General features: G+C 53.8%; 2 protein-coding genes across 4 annotated transcripts; both read left to right on the plus strand.

The window, feature by feature from the left end:
* Window positions 1-542: 542 nt before the first annotated feature.
* Window positions 543-7,500, plus strand: LOC148813704 (AN1-type zinc finger protein 5). 2 transcript variants are annotated; one of them, XM_088907625.1, is made up of 6 exons: window positions 543-679; window positions 2,601-2,779; window positions 3,494-3,605; window positions 4,175-4,290; window positions 4,679-4,789; window positions 5,050-7,500. In XM_088907625.1, exons 2-6 carry the CDS (start codon window positions 2,629-2,631, stop codon window positions 5,196-5,198), a joined length of 639 nt encoding a protein of 212 aa, XP_088763751.1. In that variant the 5' UTR covers window positions 543-679; window positions 2,601-2,628; the 3' UTR covers window positions 5,199-7,500. The 2 variants fall into 2 exon arrangements, with proteins under 2 accessions (XP_088763751.1, XP_088763752.1); XM_088907626.1 differs by lacking the exon at window positions 4,679-4,789.
* A 1,884-nt stretch (window positions 7,501-9,384) lies between these two features.
* Window positions 9,385-15,723, plus strand: LOC148813705 (alpha/beta hydrolase domain-containing protein 17A-like). Of its 2 annotated transcripts, none has more exons than XM_088907612.1 (5): window positions 9,385-10,027; window positions 11,126-11,509; window positions 11,735-11,929; window positions 12,059-12,238; window positions 12,807-15,723. In XM_088907612.1, the coding sequence occupies exons 2-5, from the start codon at window positions 11,130-11,132 to the stop codon at window positions 13,030-13,032; spliced, it is 981 nt and encodes a 326-aa protein (XP_088763738.1). In that variant the 5' UTR covers window positions 9,385-10,027; window positions 11,126-11,129; the 3' UTR covers window positions 13,033-15,723. The 2 variants fall into 2 exon arrangements, with proteins under 2 accessions (XP_088763738.1, XP_088763739.1); XM_088907613.1 differs by having other exon boundaries at window positions 9,499-9,605.
* Window positions 15,724-15,739: the final 16 nt, after the last annotated feature.

A 15,739-nucleotide genomic window follows, 5' to 3' on the forward strand; every position in this document is an offset into this window, starting at 1 on the left:
ATTTCTGCAAGTTGTTTGTTCATGTATGTTTCTTTTCTTTATCAGCGTGTGTTTGTAAAGTTTTACCATGTCATAGTAGCTGAGGCGCAGATCTGTGTAGTGTGGTTGTCTGTGTTTTTGATTTGAGAGTTTTCGTAGTGCTAGTCTGATGTTTTTGCACTCCGTGTCAAACCACCTTTTGCTTTTGGTAGTTTTTTTTGGGGTTTTTTGGTAGTTTTTATTTTGTTGTTTTCAGCTTTGATTTTGATGCTAGTTTGTGAAAAAGGTTGTTTAGTTTTGTTTATCCCTATTTTGTTGGTTTGATACGGAGTGTTTAGGAATGTGTCCAATAGAATTTCCTAATCACGCAGTGCAGATTGATATCTGTCCAGACTGTGGCCCATCTGGTCTGGACGCCTTGTTGAGGTCGTACAGCTAGCTGTCTCTGTGCTGGTGTAGAGTGTGATCCGACTATAATCGGAGAGAGGAGCTTTATATTCTAACAACAACAAAACAACAGCATCGATAGAAAAGGGAATCGTAACTCTGGGGATGATGTCATCGTGACGTCAGGCCCTGTCCGCGGAATGACGGGATCCGAGGCTGGGCGCTGAGAGGCCGAGAGCGCAGGACGGTCTGGCTGCAGGGATTTTCCCAAATCTCCCGGAGAACAGAGACACCACTACCCCACGCCGAGCAGGTAGGGCGAACCCCCGTCGGCAGCGCGTCGGTCCCGGGCCGGCGGGGTCCGTGTGGCCTCGCCGCCGACAGCCCGTCTCCTCCCCCGGGCGGGCGAGCCGCAGGTCCGCAGTTTCAGTAGAGCACAGACGCCGAGACGCTCGGGGCTCTGCGCCTGGGAGTTTGGGGAAGTGGGGTTTTTTTCTGTTCGAATTCACAGTTTAGTTTTACATCGCTGAAGAACTATTTGTTTGTGTTTTTTGGATATAATGTATTAATTTAATAAAATCCCAAATTTTAGTCTAGGGGATTTAGGAGACGCGGGTAGTAGGTCTGGTGTATCGTATATTATTGTGGTTATTTCATTTTCCTTTGAAGCGTTTATAAAATGCCGTCCTAGAGACAGCTCTGTGTCATCTGCACCGGGGCTCGGCTCGGCTCTCGCTGGGCAGCTCGACCCGGAGCGACCGTGAAAATTGGTTTATTTATGACCCTGCGCTTTGTTTGCAGACAGTTGGTGGTTTTTGTGCCCAGATAAAGTTCACGAGAAAGACGGAAATGCTTTGAGTAAGTTTCCTCTGGGCCAGTTTGGATATTGATTGACACGTATTTTTATTTAGAATTGATAGCGGCCGTCTGTTCCAGGTGTTTAATATCGAGGAGCTCTTTATGTCCCTGTTGGAAGCACAAACCACTGGGTGAAATTTTTAATAATACGGTCTTTGAAAAGTATATGGAGTAGGCCTCAAAGCCTCGGACTGGATTATCGTTCCCTGGCTGAATTCCAGGTATTGTTTGAGGTGTTGCAAGACCCGCCCCTTTCGCGAATAGGCGCTCGGTTATTGGGTGATAGACTCTGAAAACAGTCTAAATCTGCGACCTGATTGGCCGTGTGCGTGTCAGTCGGACCTGCCCGGAGTGTTGCTGGGCGGTAGTGTCCGGACACCGCGGGCTGTCCTCTGGGGTCCGAGGGCACTGTCCTGGAGCCGGACTCGCTTTCTCCGGGGCAGTGGTGTTCCATCTGAGATCTTACCCGGTTCCTCTCCTCGCTGGAACATGTGTAGCAGAGCTCTCTTTAAACGTGTTGTCGAGTCTCGTTATCGGTTTTTGTTCTAAAAACGAAATTTGTTTTATGGGAGAGTCCAACACAACAATTCCTCAAAAACAAACATCACCAACAAAGACTGCAGGACCGCAGTGTTTGGGGAGAATGGGTTCATGTTGATACAGGATATGTCTGGAGCACTGAAGCCCACAGCGTCTGGCGTGAGACCTGTGTCCTCATGTCCAGTTGTGATCGAGGGGCTGGTTTGCTCTGGCTCAGTTGCTTGTACCTTGTCTGTCGCAGAATCCCATTCATCTGGGTTTTGAAGTGTCCCAGGGAATCAACCCATTCAGGCAGCTTGACCCAGGACCCCTGGACTTTGTGAAGCAGTTTCCTGTGTCCACTTGAGTTCTAGCTGTCTTAATCTTTAGGTTCCTCCTCAGAGGGATGGATGTATTGATGTCGGGTAGCGGAGCTAGTTTGGGCACGGCGACATCAACCCCCCTGGGCTGGGGGAGGTCTCCTTGAGCTCACGTGGCTGGCTCCCTGTTGCGGAACCGCGACGGTCACCGTTGTGCCTCACGGTCTTCTCCATGCGAGATGATAAATCTGTGGTTTATAAGGGACTAAGAAAGAGGCGCTCACCTGCACAGTGTAAGGCCTTGTGGTGTTAAGTAAATAGATGTTGGTTGCCTTAAAAATGTTGAACCCTTGACTTATCTGTCTGGTTCCAGGTCCTTATTCATGTTCCCTGTTTTCGAATGGAGCCCCGTTCAGAACAGGCAGGGATGTACAGAGTGCCCCGTTGATCCTGGTTACGTTCTGATTACCGGCCGGGGTGTCGGCCGTGGGATACCCCGAGGTCAACCTGTCTGACCTTTGCCCTTCCTGCCCACAGGACTGCCCCCGCCCCCCCGACAGAGAGCATGGCTCAGGAGACCAATCACACGCAGGTGCCTATGCTTTGCGCCATGGGGTGCGGTTTCTACGGCAACCCCCGCACCGATGGCATGTGCTCAGTCTGCTACAAGGAACACCTGCAGCGGCAGCAGGGCGGGGGCCGCGTCAGCCCCCCAGGTAAGGCTCACCTGCTAGCTCACAGCACCGGGCCGTGGGGGGGTGGAGAGGTCTGGAAGCAGAGCCGGCGCACACATCGTCAGGGAGCGTGTTCGAGTGGGGAGCTGCATTGACGTGCGCGGGCTGCAGAGAACAGGTAAAAGTTTATTCCCTGCTGAAAGGAAAAGAGACACAATGTTTCGACTGTGGAGATTCTTCAGGTAGAAACCTTCACACCTGTAAAAGCTCCACAGCCACAATGGTTCCTTTTCCTTTCAGCGGGGAAAAAACCTTTACCTGTTCTTTGTAAAGGAAGAAGCAGAGCTCGATTCCACACTGAAGAGCAGGAAGAAAGGCTGCAGCGCCTTGCCTGTAGAGGCTCTTCAGGTGTGAGGGGTGGAGAGGAGGGGAGGGGTCATGTGACAGTGGCCACAGCAGAATTAGCAGGGGGCTGAGGGAGAAGTGTGAGCAGCCAGGAGGCAGAATCACACCTGAAGAAGATTTGACGGCTGAAACGTGTTCCTCCCATTTTCAGTGTGGAAATAAACCGTACCGGTTCAGACAGAGACTGTATTGAGGCGCGGAGACAGGGGGGATGCTGGCAGGCGGACAGCTGTCCTGCTGTCGGTCCCTTGCTGTGGTGCTGGGCTGACCGGCAGGAGGTCCCTGAGGGGCTGGTTAGCGGGGTGGGAGCTCGTTCTGGGGCGCCAGCTTGACCTTCTCCTGTCCCTGCAGCAGCGGCAGCTGCGTCTCCGTCGGTGTCCAGCGGGAGCGCCGGGGTGTCCGCGGAAGGCAGCCTTGCCACCACTACGGAGGGGAGCCCCGACTTGGAGGACAGCAAGGCCAGGTAAGGGGGGTATGAGTGCCGCACCTGTGTCTTGACCTTCCCATCAGGGCCTGCATGGCCTGGCCGCTGTCTCGCTCTCTCACCAGCTGCCCAGTCGCGCCGTCGAGGCTCCTTCTCTGGGCCCCCTGGAGCCCAAGATCCCGAGACGGGGCGGTCGACTCCCGATTGGTCCCGAGATACAGACCTTTTTCTCGGGTTTACTATTTCACAACCCTTCAAATTCACGCCCAGTTGTGTGAATTTAAATCTAACAGATCTAAATCTATGGTTCAATCTAAACTGTAATATACTTCTTCCGAAAAAAAGTACTTTTTAAAGTTTCTGTATTTTTTCAGAACTTTCTAACTGTCAGGTATAAACAGCCATATTTAAGGGACTATTAGGAGCACAAATCTAAGATTTCTCCCTGAAATCTCACACAGTAATTTCTGATTTCCTATGAATCGGACATGTGTGTTAGTGCCTTCATAAAGTTCGGTTTGTTCTTCCCCGTGACAGTGACCCGCTAATTGCCAATGATGATCCTTGTTTTCTCCTCTCCTGCTCGCTCTCCCTGGGGCTCTCTGTAGCTCCTCTGGCCCGGTCACCCAGCAGATGACAGCCATGAGCATCTCCCGTGATGACGGCGCCTCCGAATCGGACCAAGCCGAAAAAGAGGAAGAGGAGGGTGGCCCCAGAGTTGCAGGTAAGGCCTGAGACCCTCTTGCTCCCAGCCCAGCGAGCCGGATTTATTGACAGCCTGCAGGACTCCTAATGGCTTCATTTATCTTCTTAATCCCAGAAGGAGGTGACCATTTCCTTGATTTTAGGCTGTTATATGATTCTAAAGGTTTGGGCTGTTCAGGGATGACTCTGGATATTTACAGAGTTTAGCAGGAACATAAAAACCCCCTTTTTAAAGCTAACAGTTTAGAACAGCGGGGGGGGACAGTGACAGGAGGCGCTGGGCGTGGAGAGCACGTCAGGGAAAGGGCGGCGGGAGGTGTGAAGAGGGAGGCGGGAGGCGTGGGGAGGGCCGAGGGAGGCGCGGGTCTAGTTGAGTCTCTCCCAGCCTGACGGCTCTCCTGGCACAGGGGCGGCTCTGGACACGGCGCAGGGCTCCGCCGAGGGCAGCGACAAGACACCCGACAAGAGCAAGAAGAAGAACCGCTGCTTCACCTGCCGTAAGAAAGTGGGCCTGACAGGTAGGAAGGGGGCGGGACTGGGCCGGGTCCGGTGAGGGGGACAGGGGCAGGTCAGGTCGGGAGACGGGGACAGGGGTGGGACTGGGCCGGGTGAGGGGAATAGGGGCAGGGCAGGCCGGGTCGGGTCAGGTGAGGGGGACAGGGTCGGGTCGGTTGAGGGAGACAGGGGCGGGACTGGGCCGGGTCGGGTGAGGAGGGCAGTGGGGAGGAGTCCAGCCTGGGTCAAGCAAAGGTGTTAATGGCTGCGATGCTCCTTGAAGGGTTTGACTGTCGCTGCGGAAACCTCTTCTGTGGGATCCACCGCTACTCGGACAAGCACGGCTGCCCCTACGACTACCGGAGCGAGGCGGCCGAGAAGATCCGCAAGGAGAACCCCATCGTGGTGGCGGAGAAGATCCAGAAACTGTGAGGGATGATGGGATTACATCTGAACGGTGACTACGGAACAAAGGTGGATTGGCACAGACACCCGACGCGATGACCTTCTCTCTCTGAGGCCGACGTCTGTCTCCTGGAGACCTGCGATTTCTGTGGAGATGCGTGGGTCCTGTCTGGGGGAGAATAAAACCAGCACAGCCCCCCCCCCCACCCCCACCCCCCCATTCCCCCTCTCTGTGGCTGTGAGGAGTGGCGTGTGAGTGTGCGCGAGTGAGAGTGGCGTGTGTGGACAGTGAGTGCTGTGGTGGGGGGGCAGGAGGTTGGTGAGGGGGGAGATTGCATCCATTCGGGGGTGGGGGGGTGCCACATTTTAACCCTTAGTTTTTTAACTTGGGGTGTGTTTGTGTGAATGTTTATTTTTATATTTGGGACCCCCATGCCGTTTCTCCTGTGAGTAGTGGGTTGGGGGTGGGGGGGTGTCCTGGTCGTGTGTCCTCTGGGGGCGTGGCTGTGCTACTGGGCCCTGGATCTTACAGATTCAGAGACTGGGGAGAGTGGTATTGAACAGGGTCGCGGTGGAGGGGGTGTTTTCTGCAATATTAACAAAATGACATGAGGGATTCATGTGGAATTTGTGGAGCAGGCCAGTGTGTTTCACAGAGCGCAGCCCGAGCCTGGGCTGGTGTCCTGGAGTGGAGGAGATCAGACCGTTCCGCAGAATGGGCTCAGGGGTCAGTCCGCCCCAGCATTGCCCCAGTGCGCCATGCATCACGGAAACCCCCCGACTCCATCCTCTCACAGGGGCGTCCTGTGTGGAGGGAGGTTTTTGTGCTGTGAGGGCCTGCTGACTTGAGGTGCAAAAGGCGAAACACCCCCCAGCCCTACGTAGTGTAGCTCAGACCCTGGACGTGCAGCTCGGTCCCCCTCGAGCTGTAAGAGGTGGAGTTGATCAATAACCCCCAGTCTCTGCTTTCAGTTTGCTTTTCTGTTGATACTGTGAGTGTGTGCAGTTGCCGGATGTGAAGGGCTGGGCTTGGGCAGCCTTGTGATTGAGGTCCTGTGCTTCTTTCATTTTTCCTGTTTTAATGAGCGTATGACACCAGAGGATCTATATTAATATATTGTAGTTAGCTTGGACTGTGTGATTGCGTTTTATTTATTTTGTTGTTGAGTTGGTTGGTGTGAACGGGAGGATTTGGGTTGTGTGTAAACAGTTCCTTGAACTGTGGGCTGCATTCTGATTAAAAAGGGGCAGAAGCACATTGTTTTTCTACACCGCAGTACTAATGTGCTCTGCCTCAGGAGCTGCTGTAGGTGTCGGGGTCACAAGCAGCCTGTGTCCTCTCCTGCTTCCGGAGGTTTGTTTAAACTTGTGGATCCAGCAGGAGGATTATGTTCTGCCAGTAGAATCTGTCCTGGACCGCAGGGCGGGCTCTTCTGTCGTGGAGCCGAGGAGCACAGCCCTGCCAGACCACTGGGGAAGTGAAAGCCCACAGCCGGGCTACCTCTGCACTCGGCAGCGCCGGCACCAGTTCTTTCACCGACTCGGGGAATCCGTCAGGAGCTCAGGGCTGCTGTGGAAAACCTGTCCCTGTGGCTCCGGCACCAGGACAGAGGAATGAGGCTCTGGAGCGCCTTGGTTTTCCTAAATTGGTGTATTTCCATGTATATTAACAACAATAGAGAATATAGAACATGCTTCAGTCTTATGGATATCCAGCACAGCAATTAGATTTTTTAAATCAGACTCAATAGTGCTCTGTTACAACATGGGGAAGGGGCGCCCTGGGTCCTTTCAGCTCATCTCTGTGACGGGCTGTCTCTCTGGTGCTTTAATTTTAATTGAGCCATAATTGCTTTAATGACTCCCACTTTCTTGGTTGCTGGAGATCAGGTGGAGTTAAGGATACGTACACAGACCGCCAGAGAAGACTTGTGGGGGGAGAGTGTGATCAGGGGCTGCACCTCCTGTGTAAATGTAACTGTTTTAATTGTGAGGAGGTAATTGTTTTAATTAGCTCAGGTGAAGCAGATTTTCAGCCACTGATTGCACTGAGATCTCTGGCGCTGGAGACCCACAGTTCTCCAGACTCTGCAAACCGGCAGCTGAGCCCCTGGGAGGACGAGGGCTGATTTGGTCCAGTTAAGACTAATTGCCTCAGCTAGATGTGGCTCCTGAGGGAAAATGACTTGTGGCCCCAGAAGACCCTCGTCAGACCCCTACCCCACACCGCCCCTGTCCTCCTTCACCATCCAGGGAAGACACCTGTTCCTTTAGGATTGTATGACTTCCAAGTATGAAATAAAATCACAAAGTTTATTTTAAATTTAAATGGCTGTGTTCTCTTTACTTTGTGGTCCATTATTCCTGGGCGCTGGTTCCGATTAACCAGCCTGGAGAAATGGTTTGCAGCTGGGATCCAGGTGTCTGGAGCTGCAGAGTGAGCGAATGGGGGGAGGGGAGATGCTCTGGTCCTTCTGCTACTGTGGTCGAGGCAACAACAAGTAAAATGGCAGCGGTCTGTGAGCATGCAGACCCACATTCCACAGATGTTTGATCTGAGGGGCTGCAGTGCAGTGGGCAGAGCTCTGTACTGGTGAAGACCTTGCTCCAGGCCGACTTCCTGCTCTGCAGCGGGGACCGGGCCTCCTCGCTTGAAAGGTGCCATGCAGCAGCGCCCTCTGGGTGGAGGTGTGGCTGTACCACAGCTGCCAGGGAGGGCTTCGTGGTGCCACATCAGCAGACGGCACAGTCGGCTTGCGGCGCCTCCTTCCAGTTCATCAAGCTCGTTTGTTCCTCTTCCTGCAGCGAGGGCTCGGGATGGCTTTAACCCCCGAGGCGCCAGCCTGCTCGGGACGTGTGCTCCCAGACCAGGGGTTTGGTTATGTCACGCAGTGTTAGAGTAATTATTGTAGTGTCACGTTGTATTTCAGTATCCTCCAGAAGACTGAAATTGTCTAGTTTGCTTTATGGAAAATCTTCCTTTCCGACCTCTGGCTCTCTCCCTCTTACCTTATTCTGCTCCATCTCTGACTCCCTCTCTCCCTCCCTCAGTCTCCCAGTCCCGTATCTTTACAGGATACCTCAGATCTGGGTGTCACTGCTTCTGGATCCTGACACCTCAGGCTGAAACACTAAACTAAACAAAACCACCGCAGGTGTGACAGTGCTGAAGGGAGGGACGATTGCAGCACTAAGTCAGATACAGGAGAAGGGAGAAGCTGAATGCTGAAACCCTGCCTGCAGTGAGCAGAATGAAACCAGCCACTGACTCTAAGTCACTTTGTCACGTTCTTAGACAAGCTCAGGGTTCAGAGCATGTTGAACTGCTGCACCAAAGGTTTCAAGGGTTTTGGGGTGGCTGGTGGTGTGCTGGTTATTTCTGCTGCTCTGCAGTCCTGGGTTTCAGTTCTGATTGGGGCACATTCTCTGCAGAGTCTGCATGTTTGCATGCGAACCTGCCCAGCGATGGGCTGGTGTCCTGACCAGGGTGAACTCCCGCTGTGTGCCCTGTGCTTCTGGGACAGACTCTGGGAAGCGGAACAATCAGGATTTTTCTCACTGCTGTTCATTTACTGGTGTTTTAGAAAACCATAAGAACAGAGCAGGAAACGTGGTCCTGTCTGCCTGCTTGTTTGTGCATGTGAGCCTGTTCCTGCTGTCGAATGTAGGCGATACATGTTCACGAAAGCTGAAGTCCCTAAACCAAGATGCTGCGGAGATGCCAATCAGGGGACAGATGTTCTCTCTCTGCCTCTGATCTGTTTATGCTGGTGGTGTGAATCAGTTCCCCTCACCCCCTCACCCCGCTATATGCGGACAAGTATCTCTTCTTCCTCTCTCTATCATCTTTTTAACACGGATTGTGAAGGGTCTCATGACTTTACAAAAGTCCATTTTTGGTCAGACGTTCATGACGGAAAGCATTCTGCCGACAGAGGAAGGGACTTTTATTTTTCTACTCATGGGGGTCGGACCGTGTCTCCCTGTCACTGCGACAGTTAGGAATTGGGGATACAGGGTAACGGAGGGGGGACAGTGGAGCCAAGAGTCTGTTCCCAGTTCTCCGTCCGACCAAGCTGGCTGGGCTCCCCACTGTAAACATTTACGGAGCATTTCTGTTGAACGGACTTGACTCCCACCTGCCCCGATCAGACCCGGCAGCCGCGAGACAGACTCTGTTCCCGTGCAGCGGAGCCTCCTTCCGTCACGTCCTGTTTGCGTCACATCCGGTGACGGCAGTGCAGGAGTGAAGAAGGAGAAATGAAATTCTGTACGAAATAAGCCTGGTGCCGGGATTCTGGGTCTGTGCCGCCGTGTGGACGGGAAGGGCTGCTCGTCCCACGTCTCCATGTTTGTATCGCAGACCTGGAGCAACATCGCGCTTCGACTCGGTGTCTGACGGCCCGGCGGTTCTGCTTCGCCCGGACACCAGACGTGTGCAGTGTTTGTTTCTAAATTGATATATTTTGTCGTTTTTTTTCGTTATCGCGGTAGCATAAATCACTTTTAATCAGTCCGCGTGTTGTTTTAGTTTGCGATTCGGTTGTGGGAAACCTTGCGGGATCTCCGCTATCCGCGGACCGGTTCGGGTTGGACGAGTAGAATTGGATGTTAATTTCGACACCGCCGCCGAAGCCCGGCGTGTCTTCCCTGTCGCCACCGCCAGTCGGTCTTGAAACAATGGCTCCGGTGTGGACCAGTCCCCACGACACTGCCCAGTAGGACCCGCTGCGAGTGACGGAGCCCCGTACATCCGCGAGCCGGACTGGGGTTCATGCTGCGCGTCTCGGGACGTTCTTGCTCGCGCGCTGTCTTTCACGGGGTTTTTGTAGAGTCTCCTGCGGAAATAACACCAGGTAATTAACTGTACACAGTCACCGCACCGTCCTGCACTGCTGTATAGTGTACTGTACTGTTCTACACTGTGGTGTGCTGGTGTACAGTATACTGTACTGTACAGTACTGTGTGCACAGTTACCACACCGTCCTGCATTGCTGTATAGTGTACTGTACTGTTCTACACTGGAGTGCTGGTGTACAGTATACTGTACTGTACAGTACCGTGTACACAGTTACCTCAACGTCCTGCATTGCTGTATAGTGTACTGTACTGTTCTACACTGTGGTGTGCTGGTGTACAGTATACTGTACTGTACTGTACAGTACTGCGTGCACAGTTACCACACCGTCCTGCACTGCTGTATAGTGTACTGTACTGTTCTACACTGTGGAGTACTGGTGTACAGTATACTGTACTGTACTGTACAGTACCGTGTACACAGTTACCACACCGTCCTGCATTGCTGTATAGTGTACTGTGCTGTTCTACACTGTGGAGTACTGGTGTACAGTATACTGTACTGTACTGTACAGTACTGTGTACACAGTTACCTCAACGTCCTGCATTGCTGTATAGTGTACTGTACTGTTCTACACTGTGGTGTGCTGGTGTACAGTATACTGTACTGTGTGCACAGTTACCACACCGTGCTGCATTGCTGTATAGTGTACTGTACTGTTCTACACTGTGGAGTACTGGTGTACAGTATACTGTACTGTACAGTACTGTGTACACAGTTACCACACTGTCCTGCACTGCTGTATAGTGTACTGTACTGTTCTACACTGTGGTGTGCTGGTGTACAGTATGCTGTACTGTACAGTACTGTGTGCACAGTTAACACACCGTCCTGCATTGCTGTATAGTGTACTGTACTGTTCTACACTGGAGTGCTGGTGTACAGTATACTGTACTGTACAGTACTGTGTACACAGTTACCACACTGTCCTGCACTGCTGTATAGTGTACTGTACTGTTCTACACTGTGGAGTACTGGTGTACAGTATGCTGTACTGTACAGTACTGTGTGCACAGTTACCACACTGTCCTGCACTGCTGTATAGTGTACAGCCCTGACCACATTGTGCTCTGAGTACTGTGCTTTGTCCTGCAGGGCCATGAACGGGCTGTCCGTCAGCGAGCTGTGCTGCCTGTTCTGCTGTCCCCCCTGCCCCAGCCGCATTGCCGCCAAGCTGGCCTTCCTGCCCCCTGAGCCCACCTATGCCCTGCTGCCCGACCTGGAGGCCGGTGTGGGGGCCACCAGCACCCTGGGGGTGTCTGGGCTGCGTTCCCGGGTGGGAGGCAGCGGTGGGGGAGGCGGCGGGGGCGGCGGCGGCGGCGGTGGGGAGGGCGTCACGCGTTGGAAACTGCACCTGACAGAGCGCGCGGAGTTCCAGTATTCCCAGCGGGAGCTGGATGGCACAGAGGTGTTCCTGACGCGCTCCAGCCGCGGCAACAGGGTGGGCTGCATGTACATCCGCTGCGCCCCCACTGCCAGGTAAGCGCCCCCAGTTCCAGGTGCACACCCTCCGCCTCCACTGCAGATACACACCTTGCTCCTGTGGTGTCTGGGTAGCTGTAGGCAAATTGAAAACCACAGACAATGACACTTTTGCATAAACTGCTTTTTGTGAATGCGTGCACAACGTGTATAACGGAGATACTGCTCTCAAGTCTCCCACTGACGGTTTTCTCTGCTTGCCTGTCTCCCCTCTCCCTCCAGGTTTACAGTGCTGTTCTCCCATGGTAATGCTGTGGACCTGGGCCAGATGAGCAGTTTCTACATCGGCCTGGGAACCCGCATCAACTGCAACATCTTCTCCTATGATTATTCCGGCTACGGCGTGAGTACAGGGAAGCCCTCAGAGAAGAACCTGTACGCGGACATCGATGCCGCCTGGCAGGCCCTGCGCACGCGGTGAGCGCCGCTCTCGGCTGATCACGTGACCTGCGAGCCCACCACACCACCAACCCCCTTTACTGCTGCCCCCTCTCCTGCGCCCCCCCCCTCCCCCCGGCTCGTTCCAAGCTCTGTGCGTCTCCGCAGGTACGGCATCAGCCCAGAGAACATCATCCTGTACGGGCAGAGCATCGGCACCGTGCCCACCGTGGACCTGGCCTCGCGGTACGAGTGCGCCGCCGTCATCCTGCACTCGCCCCTCACCTCAGGCATGAGGGTGGCGTTCCCCGACACCAAGAAGACCTACTGCTTCGACGCCTTCCCCAAGTGAGCACCCCCCTCCGCCCCAGCTATCGCTTCAGCTGGTCTTTAAATACCAAGTGATGGTTATTTATTCTGTCAGCTCCGTTAAGGATTGACAAGGATGGGCAGCAAGATGGCGCAGTGGTGAGCATTGCTGCCTTGCAGCGCTGGGGCCCTGAGCTCAGTTCTGGACCTGGGGTGCTGTCTTTGTGGAGTCTGTATGTTCTCCCCGTGTTTACTCTGGGTGCTCCAGTTTCCTCCTTCAGTCTACAGACATGCTGGTGGGTTGATTGGCTTCTGGGTAAACTGGCCCTGATGTAAGTGTCTGTGTGTGTCCTGTGATGGACAGATGTCCTGTCCAGAATGTACCCTGCCTTGTGCCTGTTGTTTGCTGGGATAGGCTGTGGCTCTCCGGAGCCCTGTGCTGGATAAAGAGGTTAGAAAGAGGGTTAATGAGGTTTTTTTAAATCCTGCATCAGTTCTTCTTTCGGTTCCACGATATGGAGCAGACGTAACAGAGCTGCACGTGTGCTGTCTTCTACAATCTTAAGCCCTTTCCTCCTCTCCCTCCTCCTTGTCTCTCCGCTCACAGTATCGAGAAGGTGTCGAAGATCACCTCCCCGGTGCTCATCATCCACGGCACGGAGGACGAGGTGATCGATTTCTCGCACGGGCTGGCGCTGTTCGAGCGCTGCCCCAAGGCCGTGGAGCCGCTGTGGGTGGAGGGCGCCGGGCACAACGACATCGAACTGTACAGCCAGTACCTGGAGCGCCTGCGCCGCTTCATAAGCCACGACCTGGCTGGGCAGCACGCCTGACATCGCCCCAGGCCAAGACTGGGCCAGCCAGCAGCTGACCCCTGACCCCTGACCCCCGACTCCTGACCTCCACGCAACCTGGGTGACCAGCATGACCGATTCCACCCACCCTTGTGCTCTCTGTCAGTGTGGGTCTCTTTCTCGGTGGCTGCTTGTCTGTCCTGTCTGTCCTGTCCACTGGCCTGACTCCCTCCCTCCCTCTTATCTCTATCCCTGTGCCTCCCCCTCATTCTCTTCCTCTGTCTCTGTGTCGATCTTCTCTCTCTCCTGACATGCGCTGTCGCGATCCCCAGTCCTGTGGTGCCTCCCGGTCTGTCCCTCGCAGTCTCCTTCCTCAGTCCCTCCTGACCAGAGAGCGCGGTGAGGTCAGGGTTTGGGGAGTGATTCCCACCGAGGAGTGGCGTTATCCGGCCGTGATTCCCATGGTGAGGGAACAGGCCCTCGCGGTCCCAGCCCAGAGACGGACGGCCCGCCCTGTCCTCTCCTCCGAACAGACAGCGGGGAGGAAATCCCGGAGGATCTGGACGGCGGAGAGGGTCTGTGCTTGATGTTGGGCCCGGGGCCATGTGGGAGAGCTTTTCGGACAGGCCTGGTTTTCTTCTCCTGGTAAAAGGAGGCCATGCAGCCATAGGGCAGGGCAGGGCAGGCGCCACGGCCTGCAGCCTCCCAGCCCGCTGCGCCAGTGCACAGCCAAGTCTTAATTGCTTAATTGCTAACGGGAGTCAGAGCTTTGGTGGAGTGGAAATCGGAACAGCCATCTCTTCGTTACCTGAGTAGCTGACTGGTGGCCAAGGTGTCTGGGGCAGTGGGAGGCCACAGGGGGGTGCTCTTCTGGTTTTGCATGGCTGTCCCAGAGCTCAGCCCCTACCTCCCAGCTGCACCACATCTGTGGTTACTGGGTCTGGAGGCGGCGGATCTTCAGCCCGTTCCCTCTACACAGCGCTGCCTGTCTGGCGCAAACCCACCTCTGTCCGCTGAGTTTCAGGTTGCTGCAGGCAGGAGAGCATTTCAAGACTCCCTCAGCGTCTGCAGCAGGACTGCGGCCGGGGGGACGTCCTGACTCACACCAGCACACGGACAGGACAGGCGACGGACGGACGGACGGACGGACGGACGGACGGACGGACGGACGGACGGACGGACGGACGGACAGGACTGGACTCACTGGCAGAGAACACTAATCTGAAACGGCCGAGTTGGCGGGACAGGCAGGCGGCCCGGTCCCATCAGGACCGTCCAGCTGCGCAGATCGCCGGGCGAGCAGTCTCCGTGTGACCGGGCCCGTCCAGGGGTTTAGAGGTCTCCCTAAATCACCTCGTCCTCGCAAGGAACCCTTATGGAATCATGGAAGTGATTTGTTCAGTTAAGGACATTCTGGTTTTTGAGGTCAAGATTTGTACAGCATTTGATCTCTTAATTTGAAAAAATACTCAGTTTTGAGTCACTTGTTCCAGGACTTTAGAAATTTCAGTTTTCATGATGACATGTACAAACTGATGGGGCTCTTTTGGATAAGTGCAGGAGATACCTGCATCAAATCACCAGTTTCCTTTCAGCCAGAAAGTTAATTAAACCTTGGTGTAATTAAACCCTGCTGGGACTGGTTTAACACTTTTTAATCGTTTTAATCAGTTGATTTTCCCACTTTAAGTCATGCCCACAAACCTGACTGGGCTGCTGTTGTCTACTTTTAGCAGTCAGGCGTGTTTACAGTCGCATGGAAACAGTGTTTTGGGGAATTTTAATAAGGCCCCATTTCTACAGGCTACTTGGTGCACAGCGTTCAAGCAGTTACACTCCTGGCCCAAGCCAGTAGAGAGCTGCAACAAAGTGCTGAATTCTTCTGGGCTGTCTGTTTGCCTCAGGCTTGATCTTTTGCAATATTGAAGCCCAAAATGAAACAGGGGGAATAATTCAAATAGCGATACCCACCTGCGGGTGAACTGCTGACCTAGGCTACTCCTGGTCACTGTGGGGGTCTGGCTGCTGACTTACAAGTTAGGATTCAAACCCCAAATGCTCCATAACTGACCAGCTCCTTGGCTGCTCTTGTGGGGCCCCGGGGTTCTGGGGGTGCTCACGGATTCTGGAGCACAATCGGCTGCTTTGGGGTGGGCTGCAGTCACGGCAACAAGCCCATCTCAGATTCTAACAGAACCACCGGGAGTCCAGTGGAGTCCTGGGATTAAAGGGACTGGCTGGACAACTCTGATAATGGAAACCCCTTGGTGTCAGGTTCAGGGTTCGAGAGGAGACGGGGAGAGAGAGCTGCAAATTTGGTGTAGAGATGCAGACATGGGCAAAGGACTAGTCTGACCATTTTTACAAGTAGAATTGTTTCTCTTTATTTTATAATCACAGATGTGTATGTACTGTTCCATATTGATTTATGTCCTATGACAGGACTTGGGGGTGGGGGGTTGCTGTGTTTTACTGTATCCATTCATTCTCTGTTGATATTTTTGATTTGTAAAATTTAGTTTACAAAGAGAAAATGCAAACTTATTCAAAACCTTTTATTTCCTTTTCCAGAAACGATGTTACAGAGATGCCAATGAATAAAGAGTGAAAGATGAGTTGAGGTGTATTTCTAGGGCCAGAGAGCTCTGTGGGGGGATGGGGGTGTCGCTGTCTGTACACATGAGCCCTGCCCTGCTGCAACAGGAGCAATAAAACTGGACATCTTCTTCACCCTGCGGCTCACTGG

The sequence above is a fragment of the Atractosteus spatula genome, chromosome 28 (genome assembly GCF_055471065.1).
Source record: "Atractosteus spatula isolate fAtrSpa1 chromosome 28, fAtrSpa1.hap1, whole genome shotgun sequence".
Lineage (NCBI taxonomy): Eukaryota > Metazoa > Chordata > Actinopteri > Semionotiformes > Lepisosteidae > Atractosteus > Atractosteus spatula.